Source organism: Cynocephalus volans, chromosome 9 (genome assembly GCF_027409185.1).
Source record: "Cynocephalus volans isolate mCynVol1 chromosome 9, mCynVol1.pri, whole genome shotgun sequence".
NCBI classification, from domain to species: Eukaryota; Metazoa; Chordata; class Mammalia; order Dermoptera; family Cynocephalidae; genus Cynocephalus; species Cynocephalus volans.
Genome location: NC_084468.1, coordinates 140684359 through 140710237, shown reverse-complemented (window position 1 = coordinate 140710237; position 25879 = coordinate 140684359). Strand labels below are relative to the sequence as shown.

The window sequence follows — 25879 nt, the reverse complement described above, 5'->3', positions numbered from 1 at the left end:
CATTTTCCTATATCTTTGATTTTTCTCTGAGATATTCTGGATAATAAAACATAAGATTCTTTGGCTTTATTTGAATGTTAATTTGTTCATTATTTTATGTAAGATAATTCTGGTAAGTTTTATAACTTTATTAAACTGTATTTGAAAAACAGGATGCTACATGACAAAATACCTTTCCATAATGATTCTTATCACTACATTACAGCACCATGACTTAATAATATTAACTTTTACGTAGCTTCCACAAAGGCTTTTAATTAGTCACTCAAAGAAAATGGGATGATTAATGACTAATGCAGTGAAGTTCACCTTCTCAGCACTTACTCCTAGTTAAATGTCCTCAGATCCCCTTCAGTATTCTTGTACCTCCTGAAGGGAAAAGACTCCTCTACATAACCACATCCTCCATGGCCTTGGAATTGAAGATTTAAGCCATGTAAGATAGTTCTTAGCCAACCCATTCCACTTCTGGAAGGCTGAGAACCACATAAAAGGACTGCAGATTTGCATGAATTGACCAGTTTTCAAAAAGTTAAATAAAACAAAGAACTCTTCAGTCATATCCATCCAGAGAAAAGAAACCTAGTTATCACCTACCATTCTTAAACAATCTCCTCTAGTATATAAAGTCATCTAGAAAATTGGCTTTTACTACGTGTTGAGCACCCAAACATTCTTGACAGCACTTTTACAAAGACAGGGGACAGACAAACCTCCTGTTGGTGGCAAAGCCAGCTCTGTGTGTAGTTTAAGATGATGATCATCAATTCCATCAGCCAGAAGGGTCTTCTGTCCCCTGCACCCTTCCTGCACCTGTTCTCATCTTTACTTCCTCTCTCCCACTGATGCCCCGGCTCAGAGAATCTCGACTGTGGACACTCAGTGTGCTGCCTGGGCACCGCACCATGGGCTTCCCGCTGCTGTACACTTCACTACACTGTTTTTACTGCTTATTTATTTCTCTGTATTTCCTGTGAGATTTCAAACTCCTTGAGAACAAATGTCATGTCTTCTCTCTGGCTGCCTATAAAAGTTTTCTTTATCTTTGATGTTCAGTTGCTACGTGTGGACTTGTTTATATTTAACTTACTTGGGAGTCAGTGTGCTTATTTAATCTGAAAAATTCCAGTAATTCTTTCTTTGAATATTGTTTCCACTCATTTCCTCTATTCTCTCTTTCTGAATATGTTATAAAATCTTTTCATTCTAGCCCCCACATCTCTTACTTGCTTTTCTATACTTGCCATGTCTTATTGTCTCAGGGCTGCACTCAAAAAGATAGTTTCATATCTAGCTTACATATCACAAATTCTAATTCTCTTTAGCTGTATTTAATCTGCTCTGTTCTTTTACCAATCCTTGGAGTTTTAATTTTAATGACTATTTTTCAATTTTAGAAGTTCTTTTTAATTCTTACGCAAGTCTAAATAATCATTTATCACATTATTCCATCTTTTCTTAAAGGCTCCAGTTCCTTTCTATCACTGTAAACATTTTAAACAAAGCTAGTTATTATGGACTGGAGGAGTGCTAATTCTCCTGCTTATCTTTGCCTACTCTCCCTCATGGTGGTTTCCAGGCTTCCTCATATATGGTTTGTAATTTCTGAATGTGGCCCACCTTGCTGGAGTTATTTGTTTCATTTTTTAAAATGTGTTTCGTGAGCTTGTAGTTGTAAAAGTGTTTAAAGTAGTGTCTTTCCTTTTGCCACAGTCCTAGAGGTTGCTATGCTCCTCATTTTTAAGTTTATTACTTGGGTAGGGATTCCCAAGTCATCTGAGTAGAATAAGTCTGGACCCTAAACCCACAAATAGCACAGGCCTAGGGTTTTGATTTCTCATAAATAACTTTATATTTCCCCACCCAAGTTTCCAACCTGTTTCTCTGCTGCTTGACTGCTTATGTCTGAAGTTTGCCAATCCTCTTTCCATGGAAGAATAGCTCTTTGAAGTTCCAGGCTTTAGGTAAGTGGCTCAATTCCAGATCCAAAGGCTAACGTACATGCGAGACCACATCTCATCCTGGGGTGAATTCTAGTACCTCAGCACCCAATTCCTAGGACCTGCATCCAGACTGGAATCCCAGAGGGCCACTGTTACATCAGCCCACGCTTACTGCTCTGGTTCTGATTTCTATCTGTTTCTGACAAGAAAGGATTTCCATTTTCTTTATGCACCGGCAGTATAGCAATGGGGCTAGGGTTTGGATGGTAGTATTTTATCCATTATATCTACAGTTTTAGAGAGGAGGCATGCCACCTAGGTCAGCTTAGTACATGGTGCTGAACTCCTCCCACCTCAGACTGTGATTGAGTAAACACAGTGACTAGCACATAAGATGTACTAAATCGGCCTTTTTCAACAGATAAATAAATCTCTAAGGTGTGGTTCTCCTCTTTCTCCTCCTCAAGAGCCATCTCCTGCCTCCCTATCCCATCACTGGTGAAATGAGTCAGCCAGACTATCTGAAATGCCACCATCAGAACTTTCTAGTGCATCAAACAGATTTTTAACATATGAAAATACCAGAAGGGTAACAATTATATAAGCCCTTATCATAACTCTGTAAGCATTTGTTTACCAAAAGTTCCTTCTCTTGGAAACAGGTTCAGTGTCAGTCACTAAAGGTTTAAGAGTACAGAATAGGAAAAGGAAAATCAATCACTTTAGAGTCTGGGACACTGCTAAGGGATCCTGGCAGATACACCAAGGTGGGGATCCTGGGAAACCCAAAGACATCATGAAGATCTGGGGCAGAGGGAAAGAGGGAAGGTCCAAAGTGTGGTGAGATGGTCTGGAGGGTTGCAAAGAAAACTTCTGATCTTCTGCATGTTTTTGCCTGTAGCTGCAATCACCAGGCTCAACAGACTGACAGCCAAGTTCAGTCGATGGCCTTGAAGATACAGTGCACAACCTCTGGACAGTTTAGCTGTCAGGCTGGCCACTTAACTGAGTTAAGACACAGTTTAAAGTTGTGGAAAGGTGCTCAAGTTCAAAAAGGTCATCAGAATAAAGCTATGTGAGGATACGTGCAACTCCAAAATAAAATGAGAGGGTTAGTAGCGTTTTTGCAGAGAATAGAATAGACATCAAAAAAAATTTGTGAAAGACATCAAAATTAGACGTGTCTAATTCTGACACGATGCAAGAGACATGAAACCTGAGAGACCTATAATAAATTTTTATTCTCTTTGGTAAAGACAAGGAACACGAGAAGCCACGGGCATCATGTTTGAACACATTACTCTTCCCCTTTATTTTTTTTTTAATAGACCATCTGCCATTTATTTCTCTTTGCTTCAGAACAAAGGGACATACTTAACCATGGTAGTTTTACCAGTAACTAATAAACATACACGCCCTTAAACCCAATAGTCGACTAACATTAATGATCACTTCCTATGTGCTTATTTTCCTTTGTATTCCTAGCAAGTCCTTGTTTTCTGCTTTAAGATACCTGCAGCCCTAGGGGGAGAGACAGACATTTGAGAGAGAAAGGAGGCAGGGTGCCTGGGGTGATTTCAAAGAAGAGGCAACATTTGAACTGGGTCTTCAAAAATGTACCCAAGTTTGTTCATAGTGCCTTAGGCAAAGGAAGCATAATCTACACAGGCAGAGAGGTGTGAGAAAAATGGACCATTTAAAGAATGGCAAACAATGTGACAGGAGCATAAAAGAAGCAATGGAGGGTGTGTATGTGTTTGTGTATCTGAAGGGCATAAAAGGAACAACTCCAGCCAAGGAGTTTATAGTTTACGGTCTTAAAAAACAGGAAACTATTAAAGTGACAGAATAAATGATCAAATTCATGCTTTAGAAAGAGTCCTCTCATGGCACTGCACAAGATGATGGGAAGGGAGAAAACTAGACACAGGGATACTAGTTAGGAAGGTTAAGGGAAACTTAAAGAAGACTGTAGTCACAGTGAGAAGGGGAGAGAATCACAAAGATTTCATACTGGAGTTAGTGATAGCCAGAGATCAGTATTTTTTTTTCCAAAAAAAATTTTAGTCACAATTTACAATGAGAAACATATTTTAACCTCATGATCCCCCAGCATACATGTTTTTGGACATGTGTGAATGTGTGTGTGTACACTTGTATGTATACAATACAAAGTTTCACTAAATAATAACTACTCTAATTATGTGTGATCATTTCAGTTTTATTCCATCATTTAAAAAAAAAAACCTGGTAGTCAAAACCCAGTTACGGGTCAAAACATGTAGTTTAAAAAATTCTCAAAGGCAATTGCTAGTTCCAGTAGTGCTGCATTCAGGACTACAGACACAGAAGACTGAGACAGGCCCAAAACATTGCCATGTTCATTACCCAACACGGGGAAATCAAAGCAACAAGAGGTTCTAAAATAGCAGATTTGAGCTACATAAATGTTTCCTTTGCAACCTATTGATTTTAAGGTTGTTGTTGACCTGAGGCATTTAATGCTATTTGTATTATTTAAGTAATGATTTACCATTTCATGGGACTTGCTGTTCTTTTGTAGTCTTACTGATTGAGTACCCTGCACGGATTAATTAGGTATTCGTGAGCATGTATCACAGCTAGGCTTTTAGCAAAGCTCCTTATCTATGCGACTGATTCCATTTCTGGAGTCAATCTGTTGCTACTTTTAAAATTAAATGGAAGAGGCTGCTATACCCAACTGTTACTTTATTTTATAGAGTTTTCTGTAAAATGCCTGAAGCCCTGGAGCATGGTTTTTAAAAGGACATTAAAATGTGATGCTAATTTTGGTCTTGACCGTGCCTGGCCTACTCCTTGTGATATCGCAGGCAAAGAAAAAGTGGACACTTTTGGCACTGAATGAATATGTGTACAGGTTCTGTTCAGCCACCTCCAACAGGAGTTTCCTAGGATTGACAAATTCACCAACTAGTTAGGAGGACTTTAAGTACATGTGCATATAACTTACTAACTCTGATAGTAATTTTCATTTTTACTAACGTAATAATTGTCATTCTGTTCCCCGTATTAAAAATGTTATATTGCTTTACAATTTACACAGCACTTTCACATATATTATTTTAATAGCTAACATTTGTTGGACATTTGGTAATGTGCCAGGTACTGTACAAAGCACTCAAGATGCATTATCTCAAGAATCTTCAAACCAAACCTATGATATAATTACTGCTCATTTTATAGATTAGAAAATTTAAAAAACTTGCCCAAGGCCACAAAATCAGTAAGGGTGAGCTATGATTCAAACTCAGGTTTGTCTGTTTTCAGAAGTCAAACTTTTATCCACTGGATTATATTTCGTCTGTTACTCTAAATACATTTTTTGTATGCTTAGCAATGCCTGTTGATTTCCTTAAGATTATCAGCAAATGAGTGGTAATACCAGGACTTGAACCTGAGCCATCAATGCTAAGTCAGTGCTCTTCCATCACCTTATACTGCCTTGTAATTTAACAGCCCCCAATATCACCCATGTCGGCAGCAACCATGGGCAGAAAGGACACAGAAGGAAAAAAGACGACAGAAAGATCTCCTTAGAGTCACAGGTACAGAGTGCTGCTGGCACGTACTCTCTCCATTTAAAGTCAAAAGGAAAACAGAAGAAAGAATGCACATTCAGATGTGGCAGGGGAAAAAAAAGGAAACAATATTACTTTACACTAATTTAAGGCAGCTGTACAACCCTTATGTTAGGAGGCAGAGAAAAAGTTCAAAAGACAGAACAGAGGTAGTACAGGGACTAACCAAGAACATGTGTTTAAATATTTAAAGAACATCTGAATCTTAATATGTGAAGGTAAATAATAAAAATAAATGAAAAAGTTAAAATATCTTTCTTCGATCAGAATCTAGGATAAGGAAAGCTAAGAAAAGAAATTTTAGTATTGGAAGCTCTAAAAAGCAATCCCTCAATGACAGAAAAAACTCCAAACTAGTCCACTGTGGTTATAAAAGTGTGCATTTACAAAAGACAGATTTTACAATCCAAATCATGCACAGGTCAAGAAAATGGATCAATAACCTAAATTGATTGCTTTTAAACAGTTATTTAAAATCCTTCTTTAAGAAGAATTATGAATATCCAATCCCAATGAAGTCTAGCATAAACACCAAAAATTATTAACTTCTAAAAAATACGTTTTGAAAGCAACTAATGATAAAACAATTTATTCCAATCTTCTCTTCCTCAACAAGCTGTTCTTTTATTTTTTATTTATTTATTTTTTAAAAAGGATGACCGGTAAGGGGATTTTAACCCTTGGCTTGGTGTTGTCAGCATCACGCTCAGCCAGTGAGAGAACCAGCCATCCCTACATAGGGATCCGAACGCGTGGCCTTGGTGTTCTCAGCACCACACTCTCCCAAGTGAGCCACGGGCCGGCCCTAACAAGCTATTCTTTTAGATCTAACTGGTCATGTACTTGTACTTGTTCTTGGATCTTTGCTTCTTTCTCTGGCAACATACTCAAGAATTTAAATAATCACTAGGCTCTATGGAGCAGTAAATTCAATAAAATGTTTTAAAAGCACTCCTAATTTACATTTCAACAAATATTTGTAAATGAAAATTGAAAGTGTGGCTTTTTTTTTCCTCCCCATTCTGCTGTAGATCATCACAGTGCCAGTCTGAGAGGCAGTTTAAATGGAATACTTCAAAAGCAAAATTCATTATGATGAATGTGTCAAGTGAAATTAGAAATCCACTAATGCTAATTGGATATATTCTGAATGTATTAAACTTCTGAAGATATTTTTATGAACCCTTCACGATTTCCTATTAACACTCATGCATGGCTGCACTTTGGATGTACCCACAATTTCACACAATATAGGTTATTATGTTTCATAGCTTTCGATCTCTCAGGGTGACTGCATGGTTTAAAGAAATGAAAAAAGCTACAGTATGAAAACACTACTTCTGAAAGGAAGGAAAAATATGTAAAAGCTTTAAGAGTAATGATAGAGTAAATATATTGTAGTTTTTCAAATATAATAATTATAGAGCCAGATGGTCACCATGAAAATCTAATATACAAAAATTGGAACTTGCCAGCCTATTGAAAATATACAAAATTTCATGAATGGTTTCACAGAAAAGTTCAAGGAGAGTTATCAGTCAATAGAGCACATTTTCATAGTGATCAATGAGCAAATCTAGGGCACTGGGGCAAAATCCCCCAGTTGGTAAGATAAATGTCTGAGGACAGTCCCATTGATTCACAGGCAGTCTCTTCTTGCCTCTGTGAGAAGCAGAATACTGGGCAGGCTTCATAGACGAAAGGTCCAATGAGCAACACTAATGTTCTTAGGAACCAAACTGACAGCAGAGCAGAAAGAAAAAACCCACAGGTTTTACATATGTGGATATAAACATAAGGTACTGACCGAAAAGGATACGAAGCTCTCTAATTCCCTGCCTGAATGCTATAGACAGCTACTAAACAGATACAGTATAGTCTATAAAATCAGCAAGGCATCACACATTGCTTAGGACAACTCAGAAAGATAACGCCACATGATGAGGGTATGGTTCCTATTTTAAAGTCGTTGATGTATGGACCTCAGATCATAAATGAGGATACAGTGTTCAGTATAACTATGATATTACCAGAGACAATAAGCAACTTCATAACTTCATTCCAGGAACATCCTAGGGAGGGGTGGTGTCTGACCACAAAGCAGGGTGGGGTAGGGAATGTTGGTACGCACATGCACGATGGGCTGGCCGTACCCAGCTGTGGCCTGCCCTTTCCTCATCTCTTCACCCTCCCCATTTAGGGGGTTATGAGGACATCGGCTTCATTACTGAGCTTTCCTCCTCATTTCACACAAATATCCTTAGCCTGTTCAGCCTGTGTCTGATGTATGTTTAGTCTTCACAGAGGAGATGCTCAAGGCCAAAGATAAAACATGCAATGCCTTCTGTTCCACCTCGCAGAAAATACTTGTTGGGTGAGGAGGGAGGTAACAAGCCAAACTCCAATTTTCTTAATGCAGTGAAGACTTTCTCTACGTACAAGATACAATATGTCTCTAATGCAAAACATCTATTTTTGCACATCTGCCCAATAGCAGCTCAATTAAAAACAGGCCCATCAGATTGACACAGTTTCCTTAACTGCTCAGTTCCTGTCACATTGCAGATAGCAGAAAAGCACTTAATGGTAGCCACAAGGCAATTTTCCAGTAAGACTTGTTAATCTTTACACAGTCATCTTCATGCAGCCATCAAAGTGAACTTAATGACAAATCAGTTAAAATAAATTACTTTTAGGAACTTGTAAGGATCAGATAAAAAGCAAACCATATGTGACATCTCTTCAGTCCTCCCCATGATGGCATATAATTGTCACCATCTGTGCTGTTTATTCTGTTTGCCCTGCCTACCTGCCCCCTAACCACCCCCAGATCCACTCTTTGGCCTTCTCTGTCCTGTTCTGGGCTCCAGGAGGCTGACCTCTGGACCACAGGATGGTATATGCATCAGCTGTGACCTTGCTCTCTGGCTTCCAGCTGGGCTCAGCTGAAGGGAGGCACCAGAAGAGATCGGAGGACAGGAGGAGAGGGATGGCAGGGAGTCCTCCCCCCATCCTCCTCACTGCTCTTGCAGCCAGGCAGCCCCTCTTCCCACAGTTCTGGTGTCATGTTCCCCACCTTACTCTCTCAGGCCCAGATGTGCTTACAGCTTCTGGCTGCTGCTAGTCTCTGGGTGCTTCACCAGCCCTTGGTGGTTTCCATAACCCTGCCCACACTTCTATAAACGATCCCTGAATTAAACTCGCTTCAGTCCAAACACCTGTTGCTGGCCAAGACCTTGGCTGACACACTGTCAGCCGCCAGAAGCTTCAAGCTGGGCTCACTTACGTGTACTGTGTGGACAAGATCGGCCACCAGGCACTGCTTCAGCTTCTCATCACTGCTGGTCCCGTGAAGCACCAGATCAGGCATGTATGTGGGACAGTAACCTGCCAGAAGTGAGCGGCCAAAGTTTCTTACATTCTGGTTGCTGATGCTCTGAGACCTACAACAACATTTGGCCCATTAAATTATATAGCTAAAAATGTACTTCTTTCTTTTGTTACAACTGTAACAAAGACCCCAATGACACAGATAGATTAGATTTTGGGTGGTCTATTTCACCAATCCTCAAGTAAATTAATTGGTGTGGGGAAAAGGAAGGGGACTGGGAGAGAGAAGGGAGTTTTTTTTTAAATGGAAGGCCAGAAAAAAAACCAAGTATTTCCATGACTGGTTTACAGTTTGTTCCTGTATCTTATATTGAACATCCACCAGGCAGTCTGTGTCAAAAGAGTGAAGAGAAAGTCTGGGGGGTATGATGGGGGGCTCTTTTCTGGCCTTAGGAATTTGACATATCTGCACAGGGTGGTGTCTCCAACAGTGCAGAAGAACAGAAGAAATCTCTAATTACTGCTTTCAGTCATCACAGACCAAATAATCAACCTGATGGAGTGTTAAGGAAGAGGTGTTGTTTCCCAATCACCTCATGCTGCTCTGATCGGCAGGACAGAAGCCATGCGGTGAGTGTAATCCACCACCCCTGAAGCAAGGCATCTGCTGCCAGCCATATAACTTCCATACACAAGGCAAAATTAAACTCCTGTTCCCTACCACCACCTCGACCACATCCCTTAGCTTCCCCAAAACATCACAATAGCTGCAAAGTCAACCAGTGGCCTCCTCCACGAGAGGGCTCAGTCGTGCTAAGCCAGTGATTATCCTTGGAAAAAGGGCAGGCTGGAAACCACTTGTATTGATTTGATAACACTTCTAATACTTTTAGGAAAAAAAAATAATGAAAAGCAGCCAAGAGTAGCTAACATGAGCATGGATGTCAGGCCGGGAAAACAGGGTTTGAACCCATTTCCTACTGCTTCCTAGCGTGCCAGCGTTACCTTGGCAGAGGCAGCTCCACTTCCAAGGACGCTTCAGTCCTGTCACCGCTGTGCTCTAGATCCAGCGTGGCTGAAGCACATGCTTCGTCATCACTGTCTCCAAGAGCACTGTCCGAGCTTTCGTTTCTAGGAATATCTCCTTCAATCCTGAAGTCGGCCTTCCTCTCGGCATCCCCACAGGGGACATCTGCAGCAACCAAGAGGCCAGAGTCCTGCTGTACACACCTGTTTAGAACAGGCTCCAACAAAGGTGCTTCTGCATCCTTCAAATACAAAGCTCTCATCTTCTCCAGCGTTCTTGGTCCAGTTCTTGTCGCACTGTCACCAGGTGCAAATGAGTCAGAAGTTTGGTGGAGTTGCCTGGCAGCATCTGCCACGATGCCAGTCCTCATGCCTCTGTCCTCAGCAAAACTTCCATCAGCTTCACCTTCATCCCCCTCAGACGACTGATCCTGAGGACAGCAGACATTCTGTTGAAAGCCAGGTATGAAGGAGTACCTAGAAACCTGCTGGTCCTCAGCCATATCAGTGGCCACCCTGGACTCAGCCGAGAGACCACTGGCTAACTCTGGATATCGTCTACAGGCCTGTAGTCGCTCCTCCATTTTTTTTGTGCGGCTTTCAAAGTCAGACTCTGGAGATATGGAGCTTCCAATTTGGAAAGTGACCTTTTCTAAGGGAGGCTTCTCTTGGGAATGTCTGTCAGGGCAAGGCCAGGCTGCTGACCGGTCTGGAGATTTCTTAGGCATCTCCCCTTTCAACTCCTCACTGAAAGGCAGCTGCTCAACGGTCATTCCTGCCCCCAGGACTACACAACTGGAAAATCGTGAAGAGCCATCTTGTGATTCTTCTTTTTTACTTTCTTCATCCCCACAAAATGCACCCTGAGGTTTCCAAGAACTGTCTGGTGCTCGCTCTTGGAATCCCATGCTACAAGCCTCAGAACTCTGCTCTGGCCTCTTGCTTCCTTCTTCATCAGGTTTGGGATCCAGGTACCTAATGTCAGTGCCCTGTGGGGTCTCAGTTAACTCTGTGAGCCCGGGGTTCCTTCTATCAGCTGTTGTTAGTGGCAGGATGGGAGGAACAAGAGCAGGCTCGTTTCTCACTGTAACCACCACATACTCAGATTCCTCCACTTCTCCTTTCTCCAAGGCTGTTATGATCTTGCTCCCATTTAAAACTTGGTCACTTTCACCGTGGTTCCCACTCCAGGTCAGCTGGTTCTCTTGTAGCTCAGAACAACGAAGAAAGTAGGTCAGGACATAAAGTATGCGCTGGACCAAATCCTTCTGTTTCCCCACCACCACAGTGCGAGTCAGTCTCACTGGAGAGCCTATGGCTCCATAAAGATCACCTAGAGAGCAAGATGGACACAAGGACAAAGTTCTCCAGGGTTAGCATGTCATGGATAAGTCAGCCTTTACAACAGCAAAACAGATAACTTATATTCCCAACCTAGAATCATTTCTTCAGACACCTGATTTCTAATTTCTAGTAATGACCATGTTTTAGCCTTGCCTCTGTAATGAAGAGTCAGCCTAGAAAGGCCTGGCACAGGCTTCAGCCCACCAGCCTCAGTGCATGGGAGTGGTTCTGCTGTGTATACAGCCCCTCGCTGTGCTTGTCAGGTCTTCCTGTGCAGCTTGCTGGGCCAGCCACTGAGCTGGCCCAAGGAAGGCTAAAGGCAGAGTTCTGAATATGTCACCACATCAATACTACATCTTGAAAACTAGAATGATAAGAATTTGTTAGAAGAATCCCAGGAAAATGGGCCTTAATGCAAATTCAAGGATTTCTGAATAGAAGTGCAGTAAATGACTTCAAAATACTTAATGAAAATCTGAAGGTTTTCTTTGTTTTACTTCACATGAAAATTCTACTGGAAAAAAATATGTCCCATTAGTTATATCCTGACAAGTTGACTAAAAACTGGCTAAAGACCACGGGCTCTACATTTAGCTTAAGGGAGGAAGAGGAAGGGCAAATGTAGCATCGAAATACCCAGCAGTACGAGCTTTTCATCAAGATTATTTAAGTACCTATTAGAACTATTGCACTGGATAATTTGATTACATTTGATAACAAGTAATACTCTTGATACTTTGATGATGATAATAGTATGGACAGCCACAATAAAGAGCTAACATTTACTGACTGGGCAGGCACTATGCTAATAGCCTAAACATTTACCTCATTAGACCTCTGTATAACTTGGAGTTAGAAACCATTAAAGAAATAATCAGAATGTTGGAAATCACAACCCACAAAGACACTAAATAGAAGACAGATAATACATGGTACTAGTTATAAATAAGAACTTAGGAAGTTAGAACCATCTGAGGAATGCATGTAGAGAAAAGGGAAGGCATTTACTTATAAGGGCATTCAGACAAAACTAATAAAAATCAATAGATTAGGACTGAGAAAAAAGTTATGAGAACCATCAGGAAGTACTTCTCCCTAGGGAATCATTAGGAAGCACCTCCTTTGGAGAATATTCCCTAGTGTAGGGCTCCTAAGAATATTGGTTCCACAACAGGATTAAAAATCACTGCAGTATTACTGCTGCATTTTTAATCAAAATCAACTTGATATTTCTTGTTAGATTCACCCTGCTTTTATCATTATATTGCTATGTATTTTGATGAGTTGCAGAATAGAACCGTTACCCTCTGTTCTGATGATCTCTTGCTGAGTGACAAAACACCCTAAACTTCATGGCGTAAACTAACCATGGTTTCTGCAGAACAGGAACTTGGGTAAAACACGAAAAAGGATGCCTTGATGCACCACAATTTCTAGGGCCTCAGGTGTGGGAAGACAGGAAGGCCGAGGGTGACTTGATTCTTTGGGCTGGACCAGGGGAGCTGGAGGAAGCTTTCGAGAAGGCTTCTTCACTCACATGGCTGGAGGTGAGGCCAGAAAGGCGAGGCTCAGTTGCAAGTGGACAGGAACACCTACACATGGCCTCTCCAGTTCTGCAGTGTTAGGAATTTAGGAACTATTATGGTGTCTGGCTTTCTCTTGAAAGTTTTTCTCAAAAGAACAAGGCTACTGTACAGGACCCTTTCTGCTCCTAAGAACATTTAAAAAGCAGGACAGAAATAATAATAAACAATATTCTCTGTGAAAAGACTAGATTATAGGCTAATAGAGATTTGACTTTGAGACTTTTGCAACTGACAGAAATCATCCTAGAATTCAAGAGTAACTCAAAACTGTAGTCTCAGGTTAGGACTTTTCGAAAACTTTCTTGACTTAGAGTCTATTACTGTTACTTTCCTTTTGATTGCATCTGTCCATTGCTGCAGGATATCACAATCACTTCAGGAAGTCATGTGACATTTTTGTTAAATCAGTCTCAATGTTAATAAAGAAGAAGCATTACATATCCAAAATCTGGTGTAATAAACCACAGGGGAAAGGCCACTCAGAATAACAATATTATTTTTTAGCAATGCATTTAACTTTTAGTACTGAACATTTTAATAATTAAGGGATAAATAGAAAAAACTAAAACAAGGATGGTTATTAAAAATATAATTTATAACAATTCAAGCTACATAAAGTAATGAGAGCAATGTGTGTGGGAACAGAGCTATTACTTTAAAGCCAAACTTCTTAAAATAATGCACCATTAAAATAATAGACCCATAACATTAAAGACTTATTGGATCTTAAATTTGAAGGCAATCTTTTGAGTCCTGGACTAATGAAGCTACTAATTTTACAGTAGATTCCTTTGTTTTCTTGAGTATAATTTTTAAAAATAAAGAAAAGGATGCACAACAATGTGAATATACTTAACGCTACTGAACTGTACACTTAGAAATGCTTAAGATATTTTACCTTTATATATTTATATAAATGTATTTTACATGTATTTTACCTCAATTAAAAAAAATGTAAACTTAAGAGAGAAAAATGGAAGAAAAACAGAGGAAAATAGAAAAGGGTAAAAAGAGTGCCTGCAGGTGAAACAGAGGTCAAAGACAGCGCATGGAAGCAGGAAGGGATGCTGGATGGGGTGGCAGGGGAGATCAGAAGCAAAGGAGAATAAATAAAGAAGGCAAACAGGGGACAAACAGGGTAGAGACTAGAGGGAGGGAGACACAGAGTGAGCAGAGAGCAGAAACTCAGGAAGAAAGAGGGGAAGAACAAAAGGAAGAGCAAAGAGAGGAGAGGAGAAAGAAGAGAGGTGGCGATGAGAGAGATGCAAAGTGACAGCAAACCAGAGGGAAGCAAATAGAGGGTGGAGAATGGGAGGTGAGGACAACGAAGAGTAAAACATACACTGGGAAAAACACACGCACGCAGAGGGAGGAGGAGGGAGGAAAAGAAAAAAAGTGTCAAAGGAAACGGTGAAAAGATAGAAACAGAAACTAGAGAGGGGAGAGAGAATGAGGTGCAGAAGCTGAGAGAATTTAGGTGCCTGGTAAAGAGAGGATGGAAAAAAGGGAGGGGCTTAGAGAGGTAGGAAAATATAGACACAGAGAAACAAAAACGGAAACAGGGAGAAAATAAGAGAAAATTAAAAAGGAGGCAAGAAGAGAAACTAAGTATCTTAAAGATCTTAAAGGGATGCCTACTCATTGATTACATTCTAATAAAGTATATGCTGTGGAGTTCCCCTTTAAATAGTGTTTCCCTACATCCTATACATTTTGGCTTATTGTATCTTTACCACTAGTTCAAAATATTTTCAAATTTCTCTTGTGAAATTTGTTTATGGGTTATAAAAATGGGGTTGTTTAATTTTCAAGCACGTGAGAATCTTCTTTCCTTTTTTTTTTTTTCCCGTGACCGGCGCTCAGCCAGGGAGTGCACCGCTCATCCTTATATAGGATCTGAACCCGCGGCGGCGGGAGCGTCGCCGCGCTGCTAGCGCAGCACGCTACCGAGTGCGCCACGGGATCAGCCCTTCTTTCCTTTTTTAAAAAATTGATTTATAGTCTAATTCCACTGCATTCTGAAAAATATAATTCAAACTTTTGGAAAAAATGAAAAAGAAATTTCAGACTTTTTCTTTTACCTATATTAATTTAAATCAGTGACCCCAAACTTCTTTTGAAGAGAAAAGCTGCTTTTCATTTCCACACATCCTTGAGATCAGTAGGTCAAAAAGGGATTGACATGGAACTCCTTCAATCAGTGATATAAAACAGTGGTTTTCAGACCTTGTATACCCACTTTAAGAAATACATTTCATACTGCAAACTTAACACCCTCTGAAACAAATATTTTACAAAATAAGTAAGTCACTTTGATATTTTCTAATCTATTACACCTTTTAAATGCTTTTTTGACCCATTAAATTGCTTCCACAGCCCACTAACGGGTGGTGATCCACATTTTGGAAGACCGTTGCATAGAGTGCATGTGTTAGGCAGAGGCAAAGACTGCTCAGCTTTGGATCTGCAAATCTGGGAGTGTGAAAGGGCCCATTGCTTCCAGCTCCCCTCTTCCCTTCCCTGGGAATGCTGAGATGTAATGCAGAGGTGAGCACGTGGTACCTGTCCTGGCCAGCTCTCAGGTAAGGTTTTGAAATAATTTAAGATAGAATCTCTTGTTATTTAGAACCTGGATTAAAATTACATCTGCATCGCTGTATACTCCCAGCAGTTTATATTTTCCTGTTTACTATGACGTGCTAAATACTCAATGGAAAAAAAAATTGGAAGCAAGTGCCTCCTCTGTCAAATTACTGAAGTCCTTCAATTTTTCGCAGTAATGGAAACTTGACCATTATTCACATTTGGCTTTACAAAGCCTCCTCTGTGCCAAAGGCCTGATCCCCTCCTCACACTACTCCTGTCAACAGTCCATAAATTCTTTAATTCATTTAAAACGCACCTATCAACCCCTCACTGCGAGACTTGTATTCTCTTTCTTACACATCTCATGACCAAGGGCATAGGCACAAGACAACATCTTTATTGCTATAAGCTGAGGACAATAGTGATAGGGTAGGAATGAGAATCCAATTAATTAATGTGTGTAAAAAGCACTTAAAACAGCACTTGGCTCATAGTGTCAACTTTTGTTATTGTTATATACAATATGCTGTTTTCTAAGGTTAGAGTACTTTTCCCCAGTCCATACTTCTTTTTCTAGAACATGACATTTTAACATTTCCTCAAGTAAGCCTTCCTTGAAAATCCCCTTCATCCCCTCACCCTCTCTCTCTAGGTGCCACTACAATATAATATTTTCAGCAGCAGCATCCATAACAAAGATGTTTTATATAACTAATTTAATCCCCACGGCAACCATGAAGTAAGTACTATCTATCATCCCCCCATTTTGCAGGTGAAGAAACAGGCACAGAGAGGCTAAGTGACTGTCTGTAGAGACTGGAACCCAGGCAGTGGGCTCTGGCGCCCATGCTTTGCCTCTGCATTATTCTGTCTCTCTCTTGCATCTTCTCTTGCATACTCCTATCAAAGGAGTAATCAGGACATTTTGAAATCTGCCTCCACTGGGCAGCTAGCTTCCTGAGGCTCCCCATCCCAGCATCCAGCAAAGGGTCTGAAACACAGTGAGTGTGCAAGTTTTACTGTGTCACTTTCATGTTCGATGACTGAGAGTCCCTAGAGTTCACCTCTAATCCACATGAACCCAAATATGCAACTCCAGTCTCACAAATCCCAATCTCTATAACCAACTATGCCAAAGCATTAGATTCTTCCACCATGCCTAAGTACAAAGTTTGAAATAGATGCCACCACTAATTGCAAGGAAGCAGTGTAGAGAAGATAAAATTGCTAATTTATGCTAAAATTAAGAAGGAGGTGAGATTATGGAGTATTACTTTCTTTTTTCTCTTATTTTTTTTCCCCACCCAGTTCATCCTCTAGGACAGTGGTTCTCAACCAGGGGAAGGACATTTGACAATGTCTGGAGATATTTTTGATTGTTACGACTTTGGGCAGAGAGGGGTTCTACTGGCATCTAGTGAACAGAGGAAGCTGCTATATATCCTATAATGTATAAGACAGCTCTCCCCACCCCCACTGCCCCATCACAACTCAACCAACATAAAGTTATCTCGTCCAAAATATCAATAGTGCTGAGGTTAAGAAACCAGGGCTCTAGGGTGAATAGCCACTATGGAGTGGGAGAACACAGATTACCTACACTGCTTTAAAAGAGTAGAACACCCCATGAATATTCATAACCAATAAAATAAAACAAACTGGATTTACAAAAAATAAATGAGTAGAACAAAGCTGCTAGCAAGAGAAAGGAGAGGAAGGTGGTAGCCTTACAATTGGAATCCGAGGGCCAACCTCCTATTCCCTGCCTGCCCAATGACAACCCTTGAATTACTGGGTTTGATAGCCAGTATAAACTATAAATTCTTGCCTTCTTCCTATTCTATCCCACATATTATTCTCCGGATAGTCAAATTAGGTACTAACCCAGTTGTGCCCAGAGAGGATTATATGGATGTGTTTTGGCCAGCATGTTCACTGACTGAGAGGTACGTTTCTCTGAGAAGGCTTTAATGGGAGGGTGATCAACAGGCATGACAGTCGGAACCCAGGCCAGGTGGTAGGTTAACACTGCAGTCAGTAAGGCAGCAAAAAACCTTGGATAAATGGAAGAAAATACAACCATATTAGTCAATGGAGGAAGAGACATGTCCTATGTAGCATGTACAGTGGCTATGGAATTGCATACAAGTCTCTAGAGAGCTGAAGCTTACTGGTTTTTGTTGATCTGTTCTATCAGAAGGGTAAACTCCTTGAGAAAGCGCTGGCAGAGCTGGGTTTTTTCTAAAGTGCTGGACATCATGGTAAGCCATACAGGTTCAGCTATCCTTGGAACAGAATATAAGTTCCAGATAGTCCCTCTATAGAAGAGAAAGAGAAGGGATACGTAAAACTATCACAAATATTATTTTGGATAATCCTGATATAAAAGAATAAAGAAGAAAACAATAATTTGGATCTATGTAGTCTATAAGGGATTCAAACAGTATACATATAACATGGATTGGTAAGCTATGACCCACAGGCCAAATCTGAGTGCCACCTTTTTCATAAACAAAATTTTATTGGGACACAGCCATGTTTACTCATTTATCTATTGTCTATGGCTGCTTTTGCAGAAAAAGGCAAAGTTGAATATCTGTGATAAATACCCTTTACAGAATAAGTGTGCCAACCCGATATAAAATATTCATTTAAAAACAATTTATTTTTATTATGCCTTGTGTCAGAATTTACAGCCATTTTGATATTAAAGAAATAAAGGGAGAAAGAAAGCATATGTTTTATTGAGAATATGACCAGAGACAACTCAACTCTCCCAGTTTCTGGTTAATGCTTTGGTTCTCTAAGCCAAAGCATCCTATTCATTTTAGGGGAAAAAACTACACAAATGGCTCTTGTTTACTATACCCTATACTAACTTTTTATACGGAGGCCTAGAGAGATTGGGTTATTTGCACAAGACATACAAATATTTAATGACAAGGTCAGGATGCGAATTCAGATCTCAATGCCTGGCATAGAGAGTTCCACTCCAAGCTACATGACTCACAATGTTTTTCCAAAGAGCATACTAACTTAGCTTAGAACAGCCACTGGGTAAAAGACCACTGTATCTCTAAATTTAAAACACACCCACTCTTCCCAAATCAAGATAGATGAGACTTGATTTTCTAACTATGCATGAAAGAATTGGGACATAACTGAATTCCACCTTGGCAAAGAACAGAGCATTTGCTGAGTTGGGTAGCAATGACAAGTTATGGTCACATGGCACTGAGATTCATTTACTAAAACTAAAGTCTCCAAATGCTAACACTTTATTCTGTCCCCGTTTCTGGAGGGGTTGATAGTTAAAGTAAGAACAAGACCTGTTTATATACACAGTAAGGCTTTCCGGTTCTGTACTTTCAGTTTCTTAATTCCAGAAAAATGGATACTTTCATTAAAGCAGTATCCAGACTCTCAAGCACAAGCCAGAGTCTAGTCTGACCACAGCTGAGCAACAGGCAAATCTCGTGCTGCTCAAGGTAGCACATGAAGTTATAGAAGGTTCACTAACCATCAGATTGCCATCCAAAAGCACAACTTCACATTACTTCTCAAATATATGACTTAAGTCTTAAAGATCACCAGATAATGACTAATGTGTTACTTGAGTACTTTACACATAACCCAGAGTTCAAAAAAGCTGGTGATTTTGCTCCAAGTAGCATTATAAAGTTCATCAGCATATACCTTAAGCATCATAAAAATGTTCTAACATTATAAGAATTGTAAAACTTCTTTATCCTTTAGTGGCAGGTAACAGTTTGACTCATTAGTTCATGACTGCTTTGGAGTGGGATTCTATTCCCCACCAATAAATTGGCTCTAAGAAATGGTACAACCATCCCAGCTCAGCATGGTTGGAGAGAATCCCACCTGCCACCCACAGAAGATTACCATTCTATCCAGATGCTAGGAGCAAGGACTCTAGAAAACCAGTTGCCAGAGTACAAAGATCATCAATTAGAAATTGACAATGAAGACACACTATTATATGGTGATTATATAATTTAATGTCCAGACCAGGACACTTCTGAAAGAACACTGGGTATAACTAGGATTGTCCTAGCAAACTGGAATGTCTATCTCCCTGACATGCATAGTCTCTCCATCTATGCTTTGGATAAGCGTTTCTGAACTCAAGTTACCACATCTGTAAAATGGGGTTAACAGTGCTTACCCTTAGGTCTTTCGTGAGGATGACAAAAGATAATGAACAGACTTAGACCCCTGAATATTAGTTTTCTCTATTTACCATGTTTAAAACAATCACATCTGTATATCAAAAATAAGTTTGAAAAGTTGCCATACCCCAATGAACCACACTGAAGATAAACTGTAATAAACTGTGTCTGTCAGGCAGTAGTGAGGGTTACTTAGTGTTGGGTTACTTAAATATGTTGCTCCATTTGGTCTTAGTTTCCATCTTGAAGGGCGGAGCTACTAGAGTGACTAATAATTACCAGTCCCCCAATTCTTCCAAGTCATGGTCTCTCTCTCTATCCCGAGAGCCATGGATGCAGCTGCTACTACTGCTCATAAATATCCCCTGTTGAATTTGCCAAACTTCGCCACTTTACCTGAATTCTGCCAGAGCTTCCATGAGACGGCTTACATAAAACTGGACTCGGAGACTTGATTCTGCTATCTTCCTACAGGATATCATGGCCTTTATTGAAGAGAAAGCAAGCCAAATTAGTCTCTGAGAAGAAATTCCTTTATAACTTATCTATTGGATTTTATTAGTAAAGGATTATATTATAATCAATTAAAAACATTCAAGCTAATAATGCCTTCAGTCATGAAGAAGCAATAATTTCCTTTCCTAAAACAATCTAGTATCTAGTAACTATCAACTGGTACCTAAGGATCTATCACTGCTGTGGATGATTTAAGTTCCTTAGGAAAGTGATCTGATACATAAACAAAGAGATTCTATCATCTTTAAAGCCCCGTAATCACTTCTCTACTTGCTTTGGATTACTCTCTTATTACCTTTTCAATTGCACTCTTCAGCCTGTTCATGTGAGATTCAAACAGGGGGAAATGAGAAAAAAAGAAGTCCTGGAAATTCCTTTGTGCTTCTTCTTTCTCACACAAGGAAAAGATGATGCTTATGGCAATTTTCTTCCTTCTAACTATGGCGGGATTAGCACTACAGGTTTCTTCAGCCAAGCTGAATGTCTCATCAGTTGACCTGGAGGAAAAATAAGTTTGAAAAGTTGCCATATCTCAGTGAATCACACTGAAGATAAATGGTAATGCCAGGGTATTACACTTAGAAAGCTAATTCAGGACACCCAGAGTCTTAACTAAGAGTTTACCTACCTCTAATTCATTCTCTGCTATAATTTCCTGTCATGCAAAATGAGAACATGAGCTTGCCGCACAGTTTTATCGTAATATGAAAAGAAATTCAAATGAAAACTAAAGTTAAATGTCCCCTTGTTAAACTATTGTCCTTTTCCCCTGAATTATTTTATGTCAGATTACTGGTATTTAGGAAGGGGTGTGCAATATCTGTTTACTCAAAACATAGGCCCTTCATTTTGGTTGATAGATACCAATAGATGAAATGTCAGAAGAGGAATGATCCTACGTGGTATTGTGTTTAATAAAGACACGATATTCGAATATTTACTGGTACTTCCAGGCTTACTTTCCCAAGGCTATTTTAAATTATTTTTATTTATATTATTTATTTATTTGTTGGTGGCTGGCCAGTATAAGGATTCAAACCCTTGACCTTACCAAGGCTATTAAAACCACTAGATGAAGATATAACAACCACAATTACTTGAAGTTGATACGACAAGCAAACAGAAAGGACATTGTTGGGGGGGGAGGGGAGGAGGAAGGGAGGTTTTGGTGATGGGCAACAATAATCAGCCACAATGTATATCGACAAAATAAAATTTAAAATAAATAAATAAATAAATAAATAATTTTTAAAAACCCACTAGATGAAGTTACTCCTCTAAATGCTCAGAATAAGCCATATGACTGATTAAGCTCTCTGGGAAATCCCCCAAGTAGAGAGACTCACCTCTCTTCTATAACAGTCAAATTCTCAAAAAACTTATGATAATTTTGAGAGACTGCTTCTGTGATAAGAGAGCAATGAAGCCAATAAATTCTGAATAAATATTCAATTAGTTTTAAGGGGTAAGCCTCACAAAAACGGCCTAACTATGTCTCTAATGTAACTATTGTGTAAAGCCAGCATAGCTACCATATAGGTACTAACAGCAAGAGTGAAAATAAAAGAATTAATTTGTTTTTCTACAAAGACAACAAAGGAAAGAACATAACACATTGCAAATGAGAGCACATAACTTGGCACACAGTATGTATGCAATACAATTTCTCTTTCCCATTGATTCCACCATTTAGCCTCATAACTCTGCCAAATTCAAGAGGGTGCTACTTCCTCCATTTTATTTACTACAAATTACAACATAACAATTACTTACGCTGGGCAGAATTCAAGGCAGTTAGCCTCCCACCCTTGGTCTTAAACTTCTTATTCAGTGCTCTACTCACAGTCTATAATGTTCCTGTGATTTCAAATATATCCATATTTTATTAAACATACATACATCAGAAGTTTTAAGGTCTGTAAAGCTAGTTTTAAAGAAAAAGAGATAGAAATCTTGCTCTCACCTCAGAGGTGTAAGTTACTGGTTTCCCTAAACTTTAAGCAAGATTCCCAAGATGTAGGTAGGGGTTGGTAAATCAGTAAAAGCCTCTCACAGACATGCCACTGGCAGCACATGATCTCCAGGTGCTGATGTAACTGCTACGCATTATAATAAACCATCAACTGTTTGTCTGAGAAATTCCTAGATCTAATCATCAGAAAAAAAATTCTTGAGGCTCTCTTAGAACTTCACATAATTTCATACAATGTTCCCTCCTCTTTTCCAAGTAACTGTACTAAAACTTTGTCTTCCTGAACTAGTTTATTTCTGTTCTGTATAGGAAATTCTTCTGTGCTTATTACAACCAGACTTGCTTGCAACCCTTTCCTCTTTGTCTGGCATCTCCTATTTCCCTTCTTTTTCAATAGTAAAATGACCATATCAGTCCATTCATCTTCAAGCCAATCTGGTCTTTAACAATCAATTTGTAACAAACACTGAAATATATGCAGCTTTACTCATCTTCATTTCTACTCTATAAACAACAGCCAACTATCATCAGTTTTAACATAGTAGAGAGTGCCACCTACTGAATTTCTGAAAAACTTCCACAGCTATAATCGAGTGAATAGCTCTTCTTGTTTCACTATATTCCTCTACTGAATTTTAAAGCAACTGAGTTTCACTCTGTAGTCCTGGACCAACCATGCAAACTGGAATAAATCAGGTCATGTGGTATTATATTTTAAAAATTATTCCACAATAAAAGGATGCTTGAAGCTGTTTTCAAAAATTTAAGTATGCACCCAAATATGTCATCCTATGTTTATCACCAAGTCAACAGATAAGGTACACAGGCTGTTTTGCAAATGTGGAAACTGTGGCAGAATGCTTAATCGATGTGCCTCAGGAAGAGAAAGCTTCTTAGTGACAATGCTGGAGTTAGAACCCAGGGTTTCTATCATCTAGTCTAGGCTCATTTCTTGGACACTAGAAATGACCAGTGACTCTGACCCCATGACTGATCCATCTGCTGGTGCTCATGCCATCCAATGCATCATGCCAGCTGGAACACTGAGGGGAAGGATCTGGAGGCAATCAGATCACCTGGCAGGCCTTTGAGTCAAGGAAAGCCTGCAGCTACACAATTTTTTTCCTTATAAAGAAATCAAATAGGATTTTGTTGACACTTATGAATCAGAATTTATGCATACTATAAGTGCTTCAAGATCATAAACAAAGCAAAAACTGTAATTATTTAAGTACATCTCAATAATCTATAATTGATATCAGGATTGCTTAGTCTATTTATGTCAGTTTTTTTTTTTTTTTTTTTGTCTTTTTGTGACCGGTAAGGGGATCGCAACCCTTGGCTTGGTGTCGTGCGCACCGCGCTCAGCCAGTGAGCGCACCGGCCATTCTTATATAGGATCCAACCTAAGCGCTGCAATCTCCCGAGTGCGCCACGGGGCCGGCCCTATTTATGCCAGCTTTTAACTTATGCTGAATCTATGTATTACATTGCACTATATGAAACTGACATTTTTGTAGGTCAAAGAACATCCAACTTTATATGACTGGTTCAATTTAATAATTCATATCAAAAGGTTTCCTGGGACATTATTCCTTGAAGCTTTAAGGTTTCAATAGCCTCAATAAGTGATGAAATCTCTGATGTTTCTTTACCCCTACAGGCAGTACTGCTGTACTAGCTGTTAAATGCCCAAGCCCATTCCCCATCCAGTAAGCAAAGCTTATTGCCTGGCACAGAAGGGGGCCCTGAGGTCAGTGTGGAATCAACTGTTAAGGATTGTGAATATCATCCCTGACTACCTTTACCTCTCTTAGGAAGAACTTTTTAATTACTGTGAATATTCTCTCAAAGCCAGAAGTAATCATAATTTTTGGTACCCACTGTTCTCCTACTGAAACATTCTTTAAATGAAGGGACATTTAAAGGCACAGTGATCAATTCAAAATGTCTGCTACACTTGTATTCTCAGTGTTATCCAGTACTGCACTCAAGGCTGGCTTCAGGGGCATGCACCCCTGCCCTGCTCTCAGATGGGCCCCAGGCTTGGTTTAATGCTCGGCAATTGCCATCTTGAATTCTTAATAATTTTATCTTTGAGCTTGTGTGCTGTAAGTGAAGTCTAATGGGACAATGAAACATACACTGGAGCTCAAAAAACAATACCCCAAAATATGGTGCGTGGGCATGCTGAATACTTTGAACTGAAGAAAAGGGGCTCAGAAACAAGATCTTTCTGAACTTCTCCTGCCCTTCTTTCTCCTGCTCTCCTTTCTCCCCCAAGGCAAGCCATAGAAACTAGAACCCCTCTCCCCTAAAGCCAGCCACAAAACCTAGAAATATTACTCTAACCTCCCTTTGCCTTTCTGTGTGAGAGTTGGCAATAAAGAAATTCTCTAATCTACCTTGTCTCATAGTAGGTCATAAGGCCCTCATTCCAGAAGAGGTCCTGCCCTATACCCAGGAGGAAGAAATGCTGCACAGAGAGGCCAAGGAGAATCTGAACAAACAGGACTTGTTGGGTTTTCCCCCAATCTATTACCATTAGATCACGTTTCTACATGGCTGTCCATTCTGCATCAAATCTAAACAACATAACAATAGACAGTTTTCTTTGGTTCTTCATTTCTAAAGCATCTTATGTCATGCAAAATAATTTTAAGTAAATTTCTTATGCTTTTCTCTTGTTAACCTGTCTTTTGTTATATGAGTTCTGGCCATGACCGCTATGATGGGTGAGGAAAGGTATCACACCCTTTCCACCCCTACACATGCACAAGAGCAGTGAAGACACCAGGCAGCAGTTTGTTCATGGGTGGGCTTAGGCCCGAGGGCATGCAACCTAGACACTGAGCAACTGGCCTGGTGGTCAGGCACACTCAACATGACTGGGGCAGGCCAGGATGCCGTAAGGCCCCAAGGTGGCAAGACTGGGACTTGGACCCAGATTGACAGCGGCAACAGCAGATGCAGCAGTGGTCATGGGAGAGTCAGGAGAAGAGTAATGAGGAACTCCTTCAGCTCCAGGAACCATGGTGGGAGGCCAGCTTGCCCATCCATCACTGGAGCCAGTCCCTATGGAGTCTGCACAAATATTTAACTCTCTGACCTGAGCTCCAGGATGGTAAATTATGACAAAGTAAAAGCCTATACATGAACACTGCAATAAAGCATAACAGGCAGTTATTAGAATTCTGCAAAGGGTTTATAATCTCTGGTTTTGAAAAGTGCTGCAACTTTGCAAAGTAAATATTCATAGGCATAGAAGTAGAAATTAAATGTAAAGATTATTGTTCTGGACCAAAAAAAAAAAAAAAACCCCAAAACTTTTTTTTCATATTAAGCTTCAGATGAACAAATTATTAATGTAAAAGGCCATTTTAAAATTAATTTTTCCTCATAATTGAAGACACAGTGACAGAGTGCATAAATAGGAATTGTGAATTATATATAACTCAGAGGACATTTTCAGTTTCTTGTAAGATCTCCGTAAGTTACAGGAAATGTCAGAGGAAACATTAACATAACCTAATATAAATTAACATCTAAGATTAAATTCAGATTTACACAAAATGGATTTGTGTGAAGAATTAAAGCTCTTTAGAAAAATTGTTCCACAAGAACCACCTGACCTGGATGTACTAAAATTTATATTTTGAAAGTTTATTATAAATTTATCCTAATGTTGTAACAGCCTATAAAGCTATGTAGTATTGTGTAAGCAGGAAGATCCTTCTCCAAGTAAAAAATTATCAAAAGTTATTTG

General features: G+C 39.6%; 1 protein-coding gene across 2 annotated transcripts in view; it reads right to left on the bottom strand.

Annotated features, from left to right (window-relative positions):
- The window catches only part of FNIP2 (folliculin interacting protein 2), a 226989-nt gene that overhangs the window by 112520 nt on the left and 88590 nt on the right, over nt 1-25879 (bottom strand). For both annotated transcript variants that reach the window (XM_063107875.1, XM_063107874.1), the window contains exons 10-15: nt 20437-20638; nt 20022-20110; nt 17607-17753; nt 17320-17489; nt 9899-11252; nt 8850-9006 (exon numbers count right to left, since the gene is read on the bottom strand). In XM_063107875.1, coding sequence (XP_062963945.1) covers nt 8850-9006; nt 9899-11252; nt 17320-17489; nt 17607-17753; nt 20022-20110; nt 20437-20638 — 2119 coding nt within the window. The remainder of the gene's footprint in view (nt 1-8849; nt 9007-9898; nt 11253-17319; nt 17490-17606; nt 17754-20021; nt 20111-20436; nt 20639-25879) is intronic.